General features: G+C 39.4%; 1 protein-coding gene across 3 annotated transcripts in view; it reads left to right on the top strand.

Moving 5' to 3' along the window:
- Positions 1-23,847, top strand: part of TSPAN5 (tetraspanin 5) — a 211,563-nt gene that overhangs the window by 90,010 nt on the left and 97,706 nt on the right. For all 3 annotated transcript variants that reach the window (XM_063917710.1, XM_063917692.1, XM_063917699.1), the window contains exon 2: positions 15,152-15,202. In XM_063917710.1, coding sequence (XP_063773780.1) covers positions 15,152-15,202 — 51 coding nt within the window. The remainder of the gene's footprint in view (positions 1-15,151; positions 15,203-23,847) is intronic.

Genomic DNA, 23,847 nt, shown 5'->3' with positions numbered 1-23,847 from the left:
CCATATAACAACTGTGTCCCATATTTTCATCTGAGAGGTGACCTTATGCTTGTGACCTAGCTAACAATTACTGTGAATACTAACTGCCTGAAGTGACAGACTGCACTGATTAATAACATACTAATGCATGCTGGACTCTGATCACTGACATATTAACAAATGCTGGATTCATGAGATGAGGCTAACTAACAACTACTATTCTATTTGAGTGAGAGCTGTGCAAAAGGTGCATATTAATATACCAGCCAGAGCTGATTGTGCTCTAATTAAGAGACTGTGGGGTAAATTTACTAAGGTGGGAGATTTTTAGAATTGGTGATGTTGCCCATAGCAACCAATCAGATTATATCTATTATCTGCTAGAAGCAGCTAGATAAATGGTAAGTAGAATCTGATTGGTTGCCATGGGCAACATCACCAGTTCTAAAAATCTCCCACCTTAGTAAATTTACCCCAGTGTTTCTAATCAAAAGGATACAGTAGTTGGAGAAGACTGATGGACTTACTAGAGGATTTCAGCTACTAATTATAATCTTATGTGAATGTGAACATTGGAAAAAGTGTACACTAATATACTAACTTGAATCAAATGAGCTCTAGCTAAGAGACTGCCTGACTAACTAAACGGATGATTATAAGAAACAACAGAGATAAATAATTCAGTGCCAATTTCAGGCTAATCATTGTTTTAAAGGTTCAAATTTGATCAGTAGGAACACAAGTATTGATTACTTCTGATTTATTGCCTGATATTAATTATGTTTGAGGGCTAAATTAAGGATTATAGAAATGAAATTGTTGTAATGAACATTGGTTATTGAGATTGGATTTTTTATTCATTTATTGTGTTGGGGGGAATTTTATTTTCCCAGCTAAGCATTAATTAATTGCTTCCTATGAGAAGGTGGTTGAATCATCTAATGAAATGACCAATGATTCATTGTGGTGTTTTATTTAAATGTTTTAATGAAATATTGACACCGGCCGTGTGTGTTTTTTTTGTTTTGTGTTTATGTATTTTTGTTATAGGATAAGGTGGGATAAATAAATTGAATTTTAAACAAAAAGATCCTGGTAATACAGCGCTTCATTAGTTGTATTTTTTTCTTTTTTGGTCTTGTGGAGATAAAGTGATCTCCTTATGAAGCAGCTGTACACCAGGATTGATTAAATCTTAAAATATAGATTGTCCCAGGATCTGTCAGCGCCCGGTATTTGTTTTTATTTATTGTCTTTTACCTCATTTCACCATTTTTGCACCATCTGCACATGTGGGGAGCATTACATGTAAAGATGGTGATGAGGGCATAATAGAAATTGAGGATTCATGTGTGGAAGTGGAACAGGATGAGGGGGATTTGTGTATACCACTACTATCTGACACTGAGGATGTAGATGATGTATGTGCAAATCAGTGGCTGCAGCTCTTGCCCGTGAAAAAAGAAAACCATTGTGATGTCTGGGCACAAGATCAAAAAAGCCACCTCTTGGGTGTGTAATTATTTTTCCACAAATCCTGACAGTGATTGTGAATGCATCTGCTCCATTTGTGAGACCAAAGTTAGTAGAGTTAGGGATGTTAGCCATATGGGCACCTTCTCCATGTTACGTTATTTGCATTGAATTCATGACTCTTATTTTACATGTTATAATGTAATTAACACCCTCATCATAAATCTCCTCATTAGTCATCAGTGGTAGTCCTTCCAAAAACACATATCTCTACCAATTATGGTTTGTTTACAAATCTGGATGTTTTTACACATATATACATTAGAGGGGAGATTCAGTTACTATTGGTAAAATGCAGCAGGTTAAAACTGGAGGTAACCTCGAGCCTATTTAATTATCCTCCCGGTTTCTCCTGATAGGTTTGTTAAAGCCTGTTAACTTAATGTGTTAACGGGCGTTAAGAATCCGTGTAAAATTAATTCATTTGTGTGTTAATCCTGTTGCGGCACCCATTAATCCCCAAAATATAGGGATTTTTTTTACTCCTGCCTGAGGCAAGTGAAAAAAAAAATCCCAGATGACTCATGGCTTCGGGATTACTTGAATAGCAGCGGGGGAACAAATAGTCCACGATAATCTGCGGCTAATTGAATCCTCCCCACCCACCTTTTTGTCTAGCATTAGGAAACAATGCTTTCTAAAATGAAAAAGTTTAATTTAAACTCAATTAATATCAAATTATTTGTTTGGATTCCAGCCTATTCTGATTCTCTACTGAGTGTATGCATTCATAATTCTACAGGAAACTCTAAAGAAAAACATTTACTTTACAGTAATCTTTTTTTTTTTTCTACAGTAACCAGTCCCCCCCCCCCCTCTAAATTACTTACTCTTGTTACAATTACCACCCTAAATTCTACGCATAGATTACCCACTAGTGTGCATTCAAGCTAAAGAAATGGTTTAGTCAATGCAACATTAAAGGTGGGTACACACTTGGCGATATAGTAAACTATAGCGCTCATTTTCCTCCTCCTGAGCGTTATATTTTACTATATCGCCCAGTGTGTACGCAGTGGACGATGAACGATGTGCGGCCCCGCGGGTCCTTAATGACCCTCAGTCTCGGCAGTGCATGCAGCTCAATTTGCACTCATTGTCCAAAGCTGCATGCTGACGTCACTATGCGATATCGTTAGCGATATCACATTGTGTGTATGCCCGCAGTCGGGCGGGGAAACACTTAGCAATGACGCTTACCGAGCATATCGCCTAGTGTGTACCCTCCTTAAGCCTGTGCTGAGGCAATGATAATTAACATGTCTTCTTATTTCAAAATGTCACAAAAAAAATGATGATCCTCAAACTAACAATACTTTATTAATGAAATACATTAAAATATAGAGCTATAATTGTCACACAGCACTTTTATTAATCTTCATGACCCATGGCGCTGTAACAGTGGACATTATTCCAGGGCAGCAGCGCCACCTATGAAATATACCAGGTTATTAAACATGCACCTTCTTATTCCTACTGCACAACATTAGCTAGCTTCAGATGTGTCTTAATACGCTACTGCCACAGTCGTGCCAAACAGTCTTGGTCAGCGCTTAAGATCCTGTGTGACTGGGCTAGCATCTTTTTCACTTGAATATGTTTCTTGGACGCACAAATGAAACAATCGGATGCAACAAAATTGTTTAACAGAATTGCTGATTAACTGATGAATCTGATATGCAATACTTGTACATCCTGTATGTGATTGAGTGATCTTTTCAAGCAGTGAAAAATGTGGAGAAATTGCCCATGGCAACCAATCAGCCTTTGCTGTAACATTTATAATTTGCATACTATACATTTGTACGTAGCAGCTGATTGGTTGCCGTGGGCAACTTCTCCATAGGCTCACTTCTCCACTCTTTTCACTGCTTCGTGAATAGACCCCAGGGTCTGAATCTGTATACAAAGTGCTATGATGCAGCGGCTGGGGAGTTTTTCATGTTAAGTTTTGTTGTGCTTCATCTGTGACTTCGTACATATTTAAAACTAATTCCTGTGCGGTTAAAGTTGCAGCCCAGCATCTTTGGTACAGATCACAGGGAAGACTGCAATAGAAACAGCAGTGTACATAATATGTCCTATAATTGTGCAGGTAATTGTGTTGTGCAGTAAATGTATGTTTATTAAGAAGTGGGAGTTGCCATATTCCTGGATCAACTTAATCTATTGCCATTATCCTTACATAAACCCTACTGTTAAGAGACCTTCCAAGGGGTATGTGTTTTTTTATATTTTGTTTGACATTGTTACACTTCAAGGGTCTCTTGGATTTGGTATACTAGTCTGGACTGTGAATACACTGATATGGAATGCTTCCCTTTCCTAAGGATACTAGATTCTTGGGGGTACACACGGAGAGATCCGTTCTTATAATCTAAGCAATCTGACTAGATTGCTTAGATTTCAAGCATGGATCTCTTGTCTGTATGCCCCACGGCGATAGCGAGGCTATCGCCGGTGCTTGATTGGCCTACATGCAGGCACAATCTAGCACATAGCTGATTTCGCTGGGTGAAATGAGCGGCTTCCCTGTCTGCCCCCTCACTCAGCACACATCGCGCTGCACTGAGTAGGGGGAGAGGTGTGTGCTCAGCAGTCACTGATAGATCGCTCAGCAAACATCTGGGAGTGTGTATCAGCTCATCTGAAGTTGTCCTCACACAAACTGTTGTCTTTAGGCACTGTTTTTTCTGGATTTTAGATGATGTCACAGGCAAGGGTGGTATTCAGTATGCTGACTGTTGGGTCACGGCGCTAAGTATACCGGCGCCGGAATCCCGACACCCGACATACCGACAACTATTCTCCCTCTTAGGAGTCCACGACCCCCCCTGGAGGGAGAATAAATAACGCGCGCCACCGTGCCCGCAAGGGGCTCATTTGCGCTCGCCACGCTGTCGGTATGCCGGCGGTCGGGCTTCCGGCGCCGGTATGCTGGTCGCCGGGAGCCCGGCCGCCGGCATACCATACCACACCCGTATAATTAACCACACCCGTATAATTGTGTACCGGCAAAATAAATATCTGAAATACAAACCCTTTTGAAAAACATTCATTTGAAATGTAATGGAAATAGACCATTTTTACAACAGAAGAGGAAATGCACATTTTTTATAGTATAAATCACATCTGATATTCTATTCCGCAAATGTAAATTTAAGCAGCAACATACCTATAGTTTAGTCTCTCTGTTGCTATGCTAACTGAACTTTGTGACACCATAGTGCTGGAAAGTATTAAACCAGTAGACCAGCTGATGAGTCAGAAGACGGATAGTGAAATTATGCATACCTATACGAAAGGTTGATTGAATATATGCGTTGGATAATTATTACCACTGAAGGGGCAAAACAGTCTGCATGTGCAGCATTTTCAGACAATGTTATTGGCATTTTTTATAGTGCAGCATCTGTTTTTAATCCTCCCACCCGAAGTGCATGCAGTACAATTCCCTCCTTCCCAGCCTGTATGCATGCCCTAGCTCATCTGTCACTCATAATACGTGTACTTGTCAGAAACATAGTTTATACTGTCTCAGAAGGGAAATTGATTTCATAGTTTGTGCCTAGTAAGGACAGCGAATGACAGGAGCCTCCCAATTGCCCCCTCCCCCCCCCCTCAACCACGGGGCACTGTGGCTCGTGGGGGGGGGAAAGCGGGATAGTACCAAAGAAAATTGGTCTGTCCCACGAAAATCGGGACATTTGGGAGGTATGATGTATTAGCAGAAAACTAGCTGTCTCTGGGAGTGTATTTAAATAATTTCCATTATCAGTGCTACCGCAATCTATACTTGCCTGCAGTGCATCATGTTCCTGGCCACACAATAAAACCTGTTCAGATTTGCACTGTCTACTGTATGTATTGCTATGCACCTATTAGGTTGTACTGTTGTACAGCTGTATCCATTTGCAATTGTTGACTGCATCAACGGAAGCAAACATACACTATGGACTCTATTCAATTGTTGGCAAAAGTGTTTCAACTAATGGGTGTCTATTGGAGCTATTCAGTTGTTGCAACAATTAGACACCCATTAGCCTGCCTCGGCAGCCACATCTCAGCTCGCAGCCTGGAGGCAGCAAGCTGAAATGTGCGAGAAGTCGGCTGTTTGAACGACCAAACAGAGCTTTTCGCGCCCATTAGTCTTGACCGGTTTTGTGGCTTTAGGAATCTAAACCCTGGATCCTTGCTTCTTGAGAAAGCCACCCTTCAGCGGATCCTTGCTTCTTGAGAAAGCCACCCTTCAGTGTGGAGAAACGGTTTGACGAGACAGGATTTCTTGTTTGTTTGCCACCATTTGGTTACCATAATTTTGCCACACGCACTGTGCCAGTTATTTCCAGCTATTTATAACCAGCACCAAGTCCGGGATCACATATTTCCCATGCTCACTAGCATCTGATGTGGAAAACCACAAGGAGTGCATCAGCGGCTGCAAGCAGATCACTGTACCAATATTTACCTACCTGCTGTCAATGAGGAGATTCTGAGTCAGCCGGGCCGCCACATATCTACAGTGGACGGTCCCGATCTCTCCCCTACTTATTTGCTGCTGTCTCCATAATAAACGGATCCCCCGGCTTTCTCAGTCCTATAGGCCCCTTTACTCACCAACAGTGCCGTGCAGCCTATCCGGTCTCTTCGCTTAACCCCCGCATGTGTACTGATCCTTTGATATTTACTATGCAAGTAAAATACCATCATTGTGTGGACATTATATATCTAATATTTCTTACACAGATATATGAGGATAATGGTGGCAACATTGTGTGTTTTGTACTGACACATTTTAGCTGTTATATTTTTATAAAGTAGCACTTAAATGGTTACAAGAGAAGCATTACATTTTTTATACATTCTGCAATATGTCTAAGTATCTCCGGAGATAAAATAGTTTCTATTGTTTCATTTTAATAAATTGTATTGTATTATACATTAGTGTTGTCAGACTCTAAAGTTGCCTTTGCGTCATTGGGGTTTTATCTTTTGTATAACTAAACCCAGTCTACTTGGGCATGACAAGCACAATATTTAAAGGGTGCCTAAAACAATTAAATAGCAACAATGGGCGTCCATTAACTATCATGTTAGGATGAACAATTGAATAGCCCCCAGTGTACAAGATCATCTATGCAAACCTTGCGTACAGTGTCAGTTGATTTATATACAGTACATGGTATAACAATACAAGTAAAGAGAGAGGGAAGTAAATAAATGATTAGCAGTAGAGTTAAATGCAGAATTTTAATGTCTGCCATATGTTAATTAAACATATTGGCGTACAAAAATAAATTCTTATTTCATATGGTAATTGTCAATAATTTTAACCATTACCACATATGACCTACCTGCTGGAGAAAGTGTATCTTGTAAAGTATTTCTGATGTTGAAAGTAAGCACATTTTCAACAAGCGTGAGGACCACTTTGTATGTATTCTGTTTTCATTATACCTCTTACTAGCATTGCTTGCAGCAGAAAGTGTTTAAATGTTCAATTACAGTATTAGTCAGGCTGTGAAATTTCAGCAGCAGGTAAGTTACAATACACATAATACATTACTCACAAAGTGACCGATGGTCATATGGAAATTTGCAGTTCAACAGCAGTTGGGTAGCCATAGGTCTAATGTTATACTACAGTATATTAAAGATTATTTCTACAATCTGGTATTCTAAAATATCAAAGACAATGATGTTACTATACTTTACAATATGTCTTCTTATCTAGTCAAAAACTGAGTTTTCTGTTTATTGTCTTTGAAAATTGCATCAATAGGCTTATTCTTTGTCCTTCATGCTTCACAAGCCTTATCTATTATTTGCAGGGTCCTTACAGTCTTTGGACGCCTTCTTACAAATGCTCTGGCAATAGCTGCTTTTTGATGCTAGGCTGCAGCTGGACAAATGACTCTTGATGGCTGTCTGCCAACACTAGCTGCATTGTTCTAGAACTTCTAGAAACACTGTGTAGACAAAAATACTCGTATCTTTAAGGGCGGACTTATTCCCTGATAATGGATCATATCTGGTTCATCACCTTGCCCTTAATATTATTGTTTCATATTTTTCTTTTTAAACTTATTGGGTACAAAATAGAAAAAAAAGGTGTCATAGGTTTATAGGGGGGTAACAGCTAACTTGGTTAACATTTACTGTAACAAAAGTACAATCCATAACAATGACAGATGGGTTAATAGAACTTGACCACTCAATCAGTTTTTGCTAAATGCTTAAAAAAACAACTTGTGAACCTTTCTTTGTCATCTTCTTCAGAACTATAAAACTGATAATTATGCTATTTACATTGGAGTGACTCTGAAGTAGAGTATTTAAGCACTACAGTATAACTTTCATTTACGATATCTGCTATGAATGTTCTTTGTTTCTACCAGCATAATCTATTACGAATATTAATGTTTAACAACATTAGGCGATAATTAACTACGCCACTCCTATATGAAAGTAATAGATTTAATGCAGCTAACCATTACATTGTCACTTTCCATACAGCACTTCATGTGACTACACATACACTAACCATGTACTGTACTTTACAAGACTTTCTTTTCCAATTGTTAATATAGTATATATTTTTTAATAACTAGTGTATTGAATCTGGCCTATGCTGGGTCAGGATATGTCTCTTCTCCCCGTCTCTCTCTCCTACACTTACCCTAACCTCACTGTCCCAATCCCCTTAACTCAGTCCCCCGCAGTGGGAGCTATTAGTGATATTCCCACTGCATGTTGACCTCGGGACTGGCTATAGACCATTATTATATAGACATTTAAATAAAGTTTGATAGCTTGATGCATAGGTTGCCCAAAGATTTCTAAAACTCCAAAAAGTAATAAATCTCTAAATACCTCTAAATTTCAAAATTGAAATTTTCAGCTACAGTATGAGTAAATAACCTGCCATTCTGCTGCGGTGCTTGTGGAAATGTAATGTATTACCTTTCCTACCAACCTGCAACTTTGCCTACCTATATACTGTAGGACTTGTTTGGGTGGGATCTCATACCATATTGAAAAGTTGACTTTACTGTGGCTTTCTCACTCCGTTCCATACTCCTGCCCATGTTTATGTATTGTTACTCCACAATATGCTAATTACAGGTGTTTTCCCATTCAATAAACAAATAAAGCCTTCTGCCAGTCCCAAACCATCAAGTAGCACCATCCATCCACAGCAGCTTCACCCAATGGTAATAATCTGTATATTATGTATTAGCTTTCCTAAAATATGTAGGTCAAGATCCATCATGGATCTGAACCGAAAATATGGTATTATCCAAATTGTATGTTGTATCAGTGTATATACTGTATGAAAAATGTTCTTTCATCCTAGTTAAGTTGCAAGCTTGTATTTAACTAGCAAGGGTCACAAGCCACGAGCCATTTGATCTAAGGAAATGTATATGTACTCTTCAAAGCAGGGGGCTATGTGTAAATTACACGTTCCTCCTCACATATATCCCCATTCAAGAGACAGGACAAGGTCTTCTGAAGACGAGAGGGAAGTGCTGATCAGAGATTTCTGGCTAGGGCTGGGCTGGTCATATATCATGTTCACTTCTGACAAAGTATGGTGAATTCTCTGTAGCCCCTGCTTGTTTAACTGGGAAAACCCCTGGGTTATGGAAACACAAAAGACCTTCAGATAACCTAGGCACAAACAACCCCTTCTGGCATTGAAAGGGTTAATATCCACAATGGAGGGGGCTACTTTTTTGTACCAACTGCCAGGGGTGGGGGTGGGATAAAAACGGAGCTGAGAATAGCATAATGGGTGCAGTACCTAAGGAGAGACCGGAGTTCTTAACTTATGTAATGAGGACTCTGGGATTGTATTTATCTTTTTTTTATTTTGTCTCTGAAATTGTCTGAAATCTGTTTGTACTTTTAAAATCCTATATATTTTGCAACTCTCTCTTTGTAACTGTAAGCTCTGAAGTTATTCTTGTTCTTAGACCTACAGCCTTGCGAGGCCCAGGCTACTGTTTTTTTTTAAAGTGTATACTGTGAGCGGAACTGAAAGGACAACTGTGGGAAGCGTTATATACCTGAATCCCTGTGGTGGTAGCAATTACCGTGTCTGAAGTACCCCATAAGTCAACTCGTGGCAATTTTCAGATTTACATATCTAGAGAATTGGCCAGCCAGTCGTGACAATGTGAAAGACATATAATTATCTCAAAACCTTTTAAAATATTTTAGTATTCACATACTGTGTCATTGTACATAATATGCACAATGATAAGTGCATACACGTTAGATGTAATGAACAGGCCTAAATAGTACTCATTTTCATTATTTTAACAAACAGTCCAAAGTGAAACCTCTTGTAGCAGATGATCCCATCATGATCTCTAAATAAAACTGGGGATTTATTAACAACAGTATGAACAATATTTTAGATATATTATAATTTTTTTACAAATTTGAAAGAGTTGGCTTTTTGAGAAAATACATTTTTTTTTAATTGTTTTTAATTTTTCCATTTTTATTGAAACATACTGCTGTTTTGTATATCATATGAAAGCCCATAAAAAGAGGTTTAAATGAAACCTTGGCCAACTTTAGCTCAATTAGGTAAGCTGCAAATGCAATTTAAAAATGACAGCAATTATTCCAAATTTAATTGAAATTAGAGATTGTGAAGGTAGAAATGTTTTTGAAAACTGTGTTGATTTGGTGTGGAATGCCAAGCCCTTTTCCTCGCACAATAAGTTTTGAACCTAATTGAATTAAATTCACATTTAGGGGTATATATACTAAATCCATTTAAAATCGTGATTAGTAATTTTTGTTTATCTATAGTGATAGTAAGTTGCATTAAGATGCCATTAATCAATTATATAAAATCATTTGATTATTGATCATCAATTTCTATTGATTCAGCCCTTATTTGCCAATTGCAGCCCATATTTCATGCTTGTGTAAGCAGTTGTTTGAACGCTTACATCTTAAATACTGTGCCAGTAAAACAGTCCTTTTTAAAGAGTCCTTTAACACTACCTTGACCACCATTTATGCAGAGGTACTACTTTGCAGAATTGCCCCAATGAAGTTTTGATCAATGAAGTACCCCTCACAATGCTGGAGATACTCTTGTTTAAAGACACATCGGGGGTCATTCCGAGTTGATCGCTAGCTGCCATTGTTCGCAACGCAGCGATCAGGCTAAAAATCGGCACTTCTGCGCATGCGTATGGCGCGCAGTGCGCACGCGCAAAGTACTTTCACAAAAGCCGATGCAGTTTCACATAAGGTCTAGCGACGCTTTTCAGTCGCACTGCTGATCGGGGAGTGATTGACAGGAATGTTGCATTTCTGGGCGGTAACTGACCGTTTTCTGGGAGTGTGCTGAAAAGCGCAGGCGTGTCCGGTACAAACGCAGGCAGGCCTGGGGAAACGGGGGAGTGGCTGTCCAAACGCAGGGCGTGTTTATGACGTCAAAACAGGAACTAAACAGTCTGAAGTGATCGCAAGCTAGGAGTAAGTCTCGAGCTACTCTGAAACTGCACAATATTTTTTTGTAGCAATATAAGGTATGCCCAGCTTAAGAACACTGGTAAACAGAACAATTATAATAAACTCCGAAATTTAATGTGGATTTGAATTGAAACCTACCACGGCCAGGTGATCTCCTCAAGTATGCTCCTAACATTCCTTAGGTTCAAGTCCAGAGCACAGGACACCCGAGACCAGCAAACCCAACCACCCCAAGGCATCACACTGTGAGAAGAAGCAGGGGAGGCAGGGAGGAAGGAGGGGAATTCAATTAGCCACGGTAAATTAGTGCGTCTAATTGAATTCAATTAGCCCTAAAAGCCGTCAGTATCATGGATTCTTTTTCACAGAGGCAGGTGAAAAAAGCCCCGATAACTGACCTGGATGGATTTGGGAACTTATCCCAGATTTGTGTGTTTATTTGCTAAAAAAAAATAATTTTCTGAGTGAAGTAAAATAGCTAGAATTAAATTGCCTGACAAAAGCCCATTTTTTTCACGCAAAAAAATTGAATCCCCGCCAAAATGTTAGGTGTTACATTACAGGTTGAGTCTCCCTTATCCAAAATGCTTGGGACCAGAGGTATTTTGGATATGGGATTTTTCCGTATTTTGGAATAATTGCATATCATAATGAGATATCATGGTGATGGGACCTAAATCTAAGCACAGAATGCATTTATGTTTCATATACACCTTATACACACAGCCTGAAGGTCATTTTAGCCAATATGTTTTATAACTTTGTGCATTAAACAAAGTGTGTGTACATTCACACAATTCATTTATGTTTCATATACACCTTATACACACAGCCTGAAGGTCATTTAATACAATATTTTTAATAACTTTGTGTATTAAACAAAGTTTGTGTACATTGAGCCATCAGAAAACAAAGGTTTCACTATCTCACTCTCACTCAAAAAAGTCCGTATTTCGGAATAACCTGTAATAAGATTTAGCAGCTATGTGCTAAAAGTGTTACAATAAGTGAGAAGTAATAATTAGGGTGTTAAAAAGTGTTGCATTAGTAAAACTATGATGCCTCAAAGTACCCCAGCCACGCCAACCCAGGAGGCCCACGCCCTGAACTCAATCCTAATACTGGCTCATGAAGGGTTGCCAGTCCTTAAATTAGGATGCAGTCAATTTGCTGGCCGTCTGGATCCTGGCGTTCAGGATTCCGACACCGAAATCCCACCAGCAGACAATGCTGCCAGTCGGAATGCCGGTGCACCAGGACTTTTCCCTCTCTATGGACGTCCACGACACCCATAGAGTGGGAATAGATCCTGTGGCAAGCGCAGCGAGCCGCAAGGGGACTCTCTGCGCTTGCCTTGCTCCCGGGATTCTGGTGGGTGGGATGCCGCTGTTGGGATATGGACAGCCGGCTTCTCGTCTGCCGGTAATGCATACCGATCCCCTGGGATTAGCCACTGTAAATGTTAAATGAAAGTGCCTGTGTGACACCACCCAATCTACTGTATGACACAGATATAAATGTGAACTTTCTGCTATAGAATCCTGGGCTGTCCTCTCCCAGGAGGGGAAGAATAGGAATACTTACAGGGATATAAAAGGCACAAGGCTGAGTCTGATCTCTCTGTGTGACAGAAAAGAATAAAGCATTGCTGCTTTCCTCCATCTATACATGACAGCTGTAGTGAAGCAAGAAGACCGGAGATCAAAGGCAATCTCCCGGAGCCATAGCTGTAAGATATAGAAGCTCTGTCTAACGTGGCCTGTTCCCAGCACTAATCACTAAATAGAAGATAGCAGCAGCATAGTCAATGGTGCTTTTGTTTCCAGGATACTACTTAATCATAACTCTCACTTTTGAACATTTTCAAGCACACTGTGTATTGTGCTGGCCTCATTCTGACAATTCAGCCTATTGCCGCTTTTTATTGCAGTGTATATCTTGTTAGCCCTACAGTAAGATGCTAATGCTCCTTTGTTGATGGCAGCGGTGCCACAGTATCCACACTCTGGGTTGACACCAATTAGGTCGACACTCATTGGTTGACACGGTAATTAGGTCGACATGAAGAAAGGTCGACATGATTTTATTTTATTTTTAAATTGGACTTTTTCATACTTTATGATTCACGTGAACTACGATTGGGAACGGTAACCTTTCGCTCACCATGCAAGGGGACACGGCACACTAATTGGGATTCCTGGTCACTTGACGGAGAAAACGACACAAAAAGCCCATGTCGTCATTTTTCATGTCGACATAATGGCCATGTCGACCTTTTTCTAGTGTAGACCTAGCCACTGTCGACCAGTGGGTGTTGACCTAATGGGTGTCGACCAAATTGGTGTCAAGTCCCATACCCGGTGCTACCTATCCCTGACTAGAGTAAAGGTGCATACACATTAGGCGATTTTATAAACAATTTCACTCATGTTTACCCTCCTGAGAGATATAATTTACAATATCGTCCAGTGTGTATGGTACGAGCGATGCCCTATGGGTGCCCCCGGGGGTCGCTGTTGGCTGCACATGCTGCTCGATCTAAAAAGAAGCTGCATGTACCCACCTTAAGAGCTCCTGGTAATTCTCCCGGAAAGATACTCCCCTGCCTGCAATTCCATATGGGATGAGCCGTGTCCATGCGAAATGTACTTTTACTCCTGAACTATATTAGTGAACACAGAGTGGGCAGGGCTGTTTAGCACCTTTGTATGATTTGGATGTCACCCCCTTTTTTGTGTGCCTTGCCTCTGCATTTCCTGGAAATGTTGTGATAAAAGTAGGCTATTATGTTGCAATGTAATATACATATATACTATTCTTATCTAGATTACATATTGTAGTTAACAGTGTTATTGTATAGAAATAGAACACACTCCCATCTGTCTTGGCTGAGTGAAATTCCTGTTAATGTCTTACAGTACAGGCCTGCACATCTGGGAAACAGTTTTAGAACAATTGCTGTGTTGCAGTCATTTGCACAAAATGAACACTACAATAGTGTGAAATTTTAAATTATGCAATAATGACATTTGAAGCAAGGATCCAGTCTGTTAGCAAATTTAACAGAAGGCCAAGAAATACCTCATTGTTGTTGAAATAAATGGATTCCAGAGTTGATTCCCCAAGCTGCTGGTGTGTCCTTGCAAAAATATTGCTGGATTAGATCATTATTCTTTAACTAGTAACCAGCCCATCAAAATGACAGAACAACATAACAGTAATGTTATTGCTCCATCAGGTGCCATCTAGTGGCCGCCGGCGTGCAAGACACTTGAATTCCCTCCATAGAGGTGAGGAGCATCGTTAGCCCTTTACTTAGGATGATCTGAAAATGTACATCAGATTGGCTTATAATTCCACTGTACACACAGTACTTGTAGTTGTATTTTAATGTAATTTATAATTAACTGAAAACTGTTGTCTGAAAAAGTAATTTAATTATAATTGATGTTGGTTTAATAGTGGCGGTGCTCACTGGGCAGACATGACTTACTGACAGGGGCATTGAATCATTTATATGAGATCTTAATGTACATTTTTTTTTCTATATAGTAATTTAATGTACACTTTATAAACCGAACATGTCCCTGTTCTCTTTGTGGCGTGATATAATTTCTTTTTGTTGTCTGTCCCGTATAAGTATAGATGATTCATCCAACAGCTCACATACAGTATGATTGTGGTTGAAATTACTAGTACTGTGTCTCATTATATCGCTCGGACACGGTGCTGTTTTAGCTGGCAATTGAAAAAAGTTGTAAAGTGTTAACTATAGCACCAGTCACCAGCCTTGCAGTTGGTTTCATGTTTTGTGTAGTTGAAATGTATCATATCGCTGGGGTTATTCCTGCAGTGTACATGTCTGCATCTTTCTCCAATATTTGCTTTCAGAATTCAACAGCTCCATGTCAGACTGGCCATATTGCTGCTAGTGTCTGGCTAAGCTGGTCCCTGACATTACATAGGTGGCATATCATTAAGGAAGATTAAAACATAAAGTTGACCTGTAAAATTACAGTAGTCACTAGTGTTACACTACAAACTTGTCTATCTGCGTGAAGTAGGAGTGACACATTACAAACATCACAGATTTTCAGAATGATAACTTATACTTGTAATTTTGTATCTCTTTCAGTTCCTGGGGATAGCCTTTCTTGGAGTTGGTCTTTGGGCATGGAGTGAAAAGGTATGTTTGTAATGTCTATGCTCTAGAATACTCATCTTGTATCAATCTCTGATATATAAATATATTCTATCTATCTATCTATCTATCTATCTATCTATCTATCTATTGTAAGCTCTCACGAGCAGGGTCTTCTTCCCTCCCGTGCTTTTACGTCTTTTAATTAACCTATCTTCTTTTGAATACTCTCTTTGATGGTACCAAATCCTTTGGTTTCTGCAGCCCTGATTAGTGCTGTTTACTGATGCAGCTATGTATATATACCCTCTACTTGTCCTATATTGTATTAAACTGTAAGTCACTGTCTTCATGTTTTGCTTATTTGTTTACTCTGCAACTGGGCGCTGCGGATCCCATGTGCACCTTATAAATAAATTATGATCTATCTATCTATCTATCTATCTATCTATCTATCTATCTATCTATCTATCTGTGTGTGTATGTGTATATATATATATATATATATATATATAATAATAATAATAATTAATAATAATTTTATTTATATAGCGCTCTTTCTCCAACAGGACTCAAGGCGCTTTACAGATATCAAAAATAATGCAAGGCGCTTTACAGATATCAAAAATAATGCACATGATACAGAGGATTTGAGTAATACAACAATAGATAAGCCACACAGACCTAAAAGAAAACCTTAAGCACACAGAAAGCATAATGCAGGATTGGTGTAGGCATTTTGGGTAATAACTTCCAAGGGTTGTGTATTCCACCCTCACAAGGTACCAGGTGCGGCAGCCATCTTGGGCGATCAGCGTAAGATTACCCAGGGTGGAATAGTCCACCACTAGAAGAGATGACACAAAATGGGGGTGATTTCAGAGTCCTACAGTTCAGAGTAGGGTTCCATCAAAACCATCAGGCCTATGTATTTTTTTCATCCCATCCACAAGTGTTCCATATGGGGCAGCCATGTTGGGTGCACTTTGAAGGTTACACTGTGGGAGGTGAGCCATACAAGAGCCAAGTTCATATATGGGAAGACTGATGCTTGTGTAGTAGTATGATGTACCCTGCATGTAGGGCACAATGGAAAGGTGTGCAATCAGTGGAGGAAAAACACATGGTGGGGTGGAAGCGAGCAATGGGAAAAAAAAATACACAATAGCAGGCAACTAGTGGCAGAAGTAGGATTGGGATAACATTATTTTGATCAGATCTATCTATCTATCTATATATATATATATATATATATATATATATATATATATATATATATATATATATAAATCACTCTTGCTTACATTTAGATTTCCACACTGGGGAGAAGTTGAATTGTACTGTATATGTGTGTATTATATTGATAAGCTAAATTTATATTTTTATATGTGAAGCCCCTGTTAGTTACTCCAGTGTGTTACATCAGTGTACTTCCATACTTCCTCTCTGTGATGGAGGTGTCTTGGCCAAACTTCCTGACACTCTGGTCTGTTTGAAGTTTCTCCAAGCTTTAAAAGCTTAGGCCACTGTGCACCGTTAGCACCCCATTTTTTCTGCTAGTTTACAGAATCTGTTTTATTTTTAAATAAGGTTTAAGGGGTATCTCTATACAAATGTTTACTTATTTCACTAAAGTAGTTGGATGAATATGCATTTAATAAACATTCCTCACTGTCTTCGTAAGGAACTTTTCATCTGGCTCAGACATGGCATGTAAACACTTTTTATGTGGACTGTAGGAAATTCCTGAAGGGAGCAGTGACGTGCGGTCAGGTGAGACAGAGCATTTCCTGTGATACTAACGTATTCTCCAGAGTTATGACTATATAAAGTATGTGAATAATACAAAGAATATATTTTTTTCTTTGTAGTATTCTATTAATTTTTATAGTCAAAACACTGGAGTAAAAAGTCTATGGCAGGTGAAGCAGCCCCCCCCCCCCCCCCCTGCCTATCTTTTCTGCACATCTCTGATCAAACCTTGCCAAATTTCCAGCAGTATATACTGCTGTACCTGTGTATAATGTTGTCCAGATGTATCATTGGGCTCATATATTGCATATAAATCTTGCTCTGGTTCTAGCCAGTGCCACTTGAGCTATTTACCTCACCGCACGTCATTGGCAGGGAATACATACAGTACAAACACGAGAAACATCACTAGATTTTGATAGAAGCCTCATTTCCTTTTCTCTCAATTGTGAGTGGTATGGTTTTTGGGGGAGAATTGAAAGCTGACATTTACAACATACAAGGAATTTTTGCTCAAAGTAGGAAAATAAGTTTCTCCTCTGAGTTGCATCATTTAACTATTCCCATATGAAAAATGTAGAGATACTGTATGACAAGTACACTCAATTACCCACATTAAAAACAGGAAGTGGGAAAACTTTTGAAATGTATTCTTTTAACATGTGACTTGTTATTCTCCTATACATGTTACCAGAAATAGAGGAATAATTAAATTATGCAGATTTTAACACCAGGTATAAGAGAATTAATATAACCTGTAAAGATTCTTTATACCTTCACAGATATTTTTTCCTGGTGCCAGCTGTGCCTGTAGGTTACATATAGACGGTGTCGGAGTGGGGCGTGTAGGGCCCACCAGGGGAGTGCAGTGGTAGGGGCCCATGTTTAGGGGTGTGGCCAGTCCGCAGAGGGGGTGTGGCCTTCCACCTTATTGGTTTGATTAAAGAGTGCAACGTCTGGGCCCCTTCATAAATATTACAGTAAATTCAGCTGCTGCATGCATGATAATGTACCAGATTAATAACAGCAATGCACTGTAGAAAATACACAATAGTCCAGTGTAAGGTAACATATGTATAATGTATAATTCAAGTGCACAATCTAGAACCTGATCCTTAGAGGTTTCCCCTGTACCCCCGTGGGCCACTCTAAGCCTGCACATAGATTACTTTCAACACCTGGGCTTCAAAGGAATGCTTGTCTGCAGGAGACTGTCCAAAACTAAGTGATAAGCTATACAGAGGGAACAAAGGCAGCTTGATATTTAATCTTTTTTAAATTTTATAAACATACTATTTCTGATGTAACCCATAATCATAGAAATATGTAGCTTATGTGCCTAGTTGCCACAATCTAGAAGCCTGTAGCACTGTGGGGAAGAGATAAATTGCATATCTAGGCACTCACCCGCTCCCTGTACAATATTACGTGTTATCATTTTAGAGCTTGTAGTTATATCATTTCCTAGGTTTAAGATAGAAACTAGCTGGGCCATTACTGGCATTGTAAAACATGGTCATCCAGTCCAGTCAAAAGATGGGCATTACATCAATAGAACTAAATTTATTACAATTGTATGTCAGACTGTGGGGATCAGTTGAGTTTGAGAGGCTGCTTTGCGATCACACCTGCAGCTATAAAAAGATGAAACCTTTGAGAGAGAGAAAGTGCTACTGAGGAGCCACACGCTGCATCCTTAGGACACTGTGGGCAGTGCTCTACTTACCAGAGCCAGTGGAGGTGGCCCCGCCCCCTAAGCATGATGTAATGATGTCACGTCTGTCTTTTGCACCAAGGATATGGCTAGTAGAAGTTTGCCCTGATAAGTATCAATCTCATCATATGGATAGGGGCAGTCCACTAACAACTTTAAATACAGGCAAATAGGAAAATGTTTTACATGCACACGATGTGGGAGCAATCTGCATTCCTTAATGAGAGAAAATGGTGAAACAAGGCACAGCATATGAAAGCACTGGTAAAATGAATGTGTGCTGTGGTTACATCTACCTTTGCAGTCTAGCCATAGCAGATACAGTAATAATAAATACTATTAGAATGGAAACCCTTGGAGATACACTAAGTGACAATTAATGGCGTTGATGAGATTCGTACTGTCTGGTACCAGGTGGTGTCTGTACAACAAATCATATTTAGCACAGAGAAACATCTAGGGGCATTGACCGTGAATAAAATACATTAGCAACATCCATGTTAAAAGCTTCTGGATTTTCTGTCCCAGCCTGATGCCCTTTTAGATGATTTTCTTTTTACAGCTTTTACACTAACACCAGTTTTTTGAGCTTTTAAAGTGAGAATAAAACATTGACCTAACTTTTCTTGGTTTTCTGCATATTTTTATATAATATAGGACCTTTTCTCTCGCTCACGGAGTGTAGCAAATGTCATTCAAGTGCTTTCATTCATGTGGTGCAGAAGGCTGTTATCACAGCTTGCGGAGCACATTGCTAGATCAGTGATGCAGAGGGAAAGAACACTTACTGTACTGCTGGGAAATGCAGTATGGTCACATGAGTTTTCTGTAACATAAAACTGATGAAGTCTGTGCACATCTTGTGAACCTTGTTCGTATATTGGGCCTAATTCAAGGATGATTGCAAAACAACATTTTTCTCTAATGGGCAAAACCATGTGCACTGTGGAAGGGGGGGGCAGATATAACATGTGCAGAGAGAGTTAGTTATAGGTGGGTTGTGTTCAAACTGAAATCTAAATTGCAGTGTAAAAATAAAGCAGCCAGTATTTACCCTTCACTGAAACAAAATAACCCACCCAAATCTAACTCTCTCGCCACATGTTACATCTGCCCCCCCTGCAGTGCACATGGTTTTGTCCATTTGAGGAAAATGTTTTGCAAAAAAGCTCATTGTGTGCTTTGTTTTCCTCTGATTTACAGTAGGTATAATCATGGAAAGACCCTTTACACTAAAATCAATAAATCATATACACTTCTCTTTACAGGGCCCATTAAAACTCTGATCATTAAATATATTGTGTTGAACAGCAAAATGAGACTCTACGATAATATGAAATAGTACTGTACTGAACTGCAGAATGAGGCTCATTCACTTGCGAAGGTGAAAACATCAGCGGATTACCTAAAACGTTATAGGAGAGACCAGAGCAACTTAATTCAGTTAAATGATCTAAATATTATTTTACACTGCTCTTATGTCGGGACTGGCAATAGTAAGAACGTGTGTTTGTAGCCCATGGGAGAGCCACTCTTGTCTGCTTTCCTATATTGGGGTTCAGAGGTTCATAGATGTCAAATAAGAGCATCAACCAGAGCCAGAAGTTAATCAGAGATGCCTCCTTTCTCTAGGACTGGTCACCGCACGTCCCTGCTGCATATAGTTAAATTAGTAACAGCAGTAATATGACATTTTATTTAATTACATCCCTTATCATTAAGCATAATTTGAGAACACGGCAGTAATTGCATATAAATGCCTATCTGTAGGAAATGTTGAGGAACTTAAAAGCACTGGGTATATTTTTTGCATCACTTTGCCTGAGATTTTCCTTGTGATCTTCACAAATTGTATTTTGATTAAGTCATAGAAGGCTTTCTACTTACCCCAGAGCACAAGTTATTGAATGACGGGTTTGATTTGCTTGGACACAGTTGCTAGAGGGGACCAGGAGGAGATGGGTCTAGTGGGAGAAGGGAGATGTTAGGAACAGAATTTATTTTTGAGTTTCCATGTAATTATGTCTACTCTTTTCAAGTGCATGATCTGTTTCCGATTCCTTTCAGTGCATGGTATAGGTTTCTAATATTAATTTGGCATTCAGATATTATTGCTATATCTGATTTTTAAAATTACATATTGTACTGTATATGAAAGAATTTGTATTATTTGTTTTTTGCGCTGAAAGACCTAGAGCTTAACTACATATTACTATTACTGTCATCAACATCATCATCTAGTATTGTTAAGGTGCCATCATTTTGCTAAGAACTGGTAATGACACAAATACACCTCAGCTTTGTTTTCTCCTAAAATCAAACTTCTGTGAAGGACCATGTTACATAAATTACAATGATGGAAAAATTTAGTGGGTTATGGGTGGGATGTATCAATATAAAACATGCAGAGTTTTGTGCCCGATAGGCAATGCCATACAAATGGTGTTGCCTATAGAAGTCCAAGGCTTCTTTCCTCAAAGTGGCTTGGAGAGGGATTTGAAGGGTTCCATTCCGATTGTGGCAGGCCACTAGCGCAGTGGCAACAAGTGCATTACTTCAACTGCGTCATAAAACTGAACATGAAGACATCATTGGGACAGCTGGGTATCGCAGAGCTGTCCTGGCCAGAAGATGGTGATACGTTCTGGTGGACTTCAGAGCAGGTAAGTAGGTAAAGAGGTCTGGAATGGGATGCAGCTATGCTCAAACTGCGGGCAAACTTCAGTGCAGTTTTCTGAGGTTTGGCCACTTTTCTCATATGCAGTGCAGTACATTACAGAGCTTGGATGTGGTGGGCAGTGCCATCTCTAGGTAGCGTTGCCCTATAGAAGACTATGGGCTTCTTTTTGTGTTTTCCCCTGAGAGGGATCCGAGCACTCCCCATGGCACTTGCATCACTCAGCGCATGTGCATAAGGACTACTGGGTCCTAAACCTGGAAGTCCTTTTATTGCAAAGGACATCCCTTATCGGGAGAGCTGTCCTTTGTGATTTTCTTTGAGCATACGCTGTTATGCTTGCGATGAGTGGAAGGATACATTGCATGCAAAATGCAATACACAAAGCATCTCGCCCCTGATAATCAACACATTATATAGGTGAGTGTTAATACATCTCACCCTATATAAGAAGATACAGTGGGGATCGAAAGTTTGGGCACCCCAGGCAAAAATTCATTTTAATGTGCAAAAAGAAGCCAAGGAAAGATGGAAAAATTTCCAAAAGGCATCAAATTACAGATTAGACATTCTTATAACATGTCAAAAAAAGTTTGATTTTATTTCCATCATTTACACTATCAAAAGAACAGAAAACAAAAAATGGCGTCTGCAAAAGTTTGGGCACCCTGCAGAGTTAATACCTTGTAACTGCCCCCTTTGGACAGCTGAGACCTGGCAGTGTCATGGATTGTTCTCAATCATCGTCTGGAAAGACCAGGTGATGTCAATCTCAAAGGTTTTAAAAGCCCAGACTCATCTGACCTTGCTCCAACAATCAGCACCATTGGTTCCTCTAAGCAGTTGTGTAGAACACTGAAACTGAGAATAGTTGACGCTCACAAAGCAGGAGAAGGCTATAAGAAGATAGCAAAGCGTTATAAGATGCCCATATCCTCTGTTCGGAATGTAATTAAGAAATGGCAGTCATCAGGAACAGTGGAAGTTAAAGCAAGATCTGGAAGACCAAGAAAAATATCAGACAGAACAGCTCGCAGGATTGTGAGAAAAGCAAGTCAAAATCCACGTTTGACTGCACGATCCCTCCAGGAAGATCTGGCAGACACTGGAGTTGTGGTACACTATTACACTATAAAGAGATACTTGTACAAATATAGTCTTCATGGAAGAGTCATCAGAAGAAAACCTCTTCTACGTCCTCACCACAAAAATCAGCGTTTGAAGTTTGCAACTGAACATATAGACAAGCCTGATGCATTTTGTAATAAAGTTCTGTGGACCGATGAGGTTAAAATATAACTTTTTGGCCGGAATGAGCAAAGGTACGTTTGGAGAAGGAAGGGCACAGAATTTAATGAAAAGAACCTCTGTCCAACTGTTAAGCATGGGGGTGGATCAATCATGCTTTGGGGTTGTATTGCAGCCAGTGGCACAGGGAACATTTCACGAGTAGAAGGAAAAATGGATTCAATAAGATTCCAGCAAATTTTGGACACTAACTTGATGCCATCTGTGAAAAAGCTGAAGTTAAAGAGAGGCTGGCTTCTACAAATGGATAATGATCCAAAACACACCTCAAAATCCACGGTGGATTACATCAAGAGGCGTAAACTGAAGGTTTTGCCATGGCCTTCACAATCTCCTGACCTCAACATAATTGAAAATCTATGGATAGACCTTAAAAGAGCAGTGCGTCACAGACAGCCCTGGAATCTCAAAGAACTGGAAGACTTTTGTAAGGAAGAATGGGCGAAGATACCTCAAACAAGAATTGAAAGACTCTTGGCTGGCTACAAAAAGCGTTTACAAGCTGTGATACTTGCCAAAGGGGGCAGTACAAGGTATTAACTCTGCAGGGTACCCAAACTTTTGCAGACGCCATTTTTTGTTTTCTGTTCTTTTGAAAGTGTAAATGATGGAAATAAAATCAAACTTTTTTTTTGACATGTTATAAGAATGTCTAATCTGTAATTTGATGCCTTTTGGAGATTTTTCCATCTTTCCTTGGCTTCTTTTTGCACATTAAAATGAATTTTTGCCTGGGGTGCCCAAACTTTCAATCCCCACTGTAAGTGGCTTAATATGTTCCTTGCTGAATTTAGTGAATAACCACAGAGTATGGGGGATGACCACAATAATGTGCTTGAATTTGAACCCTTATGCAAGATTCTAAGATGTATTGAATTGAACGTTAAGGTTTGGAATTGGGCACAGGATCCTACTGAAAGAATGTTATGCACATTTTTATTCACAGAAGGCATTCCTCAGCAATATGGGTTTGCTTATTTTGGTTAAAAAGGTGCGCTGCAAAATAAAGGAGGATTCCTCACTGTGGTAAGCGGTAAAATGCAAAGACAGACATGCCAATATCATATTGCAGAGTTGAATTGAATTCTCCTCTTGCACTTTATTATTAAAGGCCAATTCCAGTTTATAAAAATTAACCTCTCATCCATCTTACCTGAACTATTCAGGTCTCTCAAAGAAATGGGTCCATCCACAATTAAGGACTGTCTCAAATGACAATAGAAGACCGTAATCTAAGAT

The sequence above is a fragment of the Pseudophryne corroboree genome, chromosome 1, assembly GCF_028390025.1.
Source record: "Pseudophryne corroboree isolate aPseCor3 chromosome 1, aPseCor3.hap2, whole genome shotgun sequence".
NCBI lineage: Eukaryota > Metazoa > Chordata > Amphibia > Anura > Myobatrachidae > Pseudophryne > Pseudophryne corroboree.
This window is presented reverse-complemented; position numbering and strand designations above follow the sequence as displayed.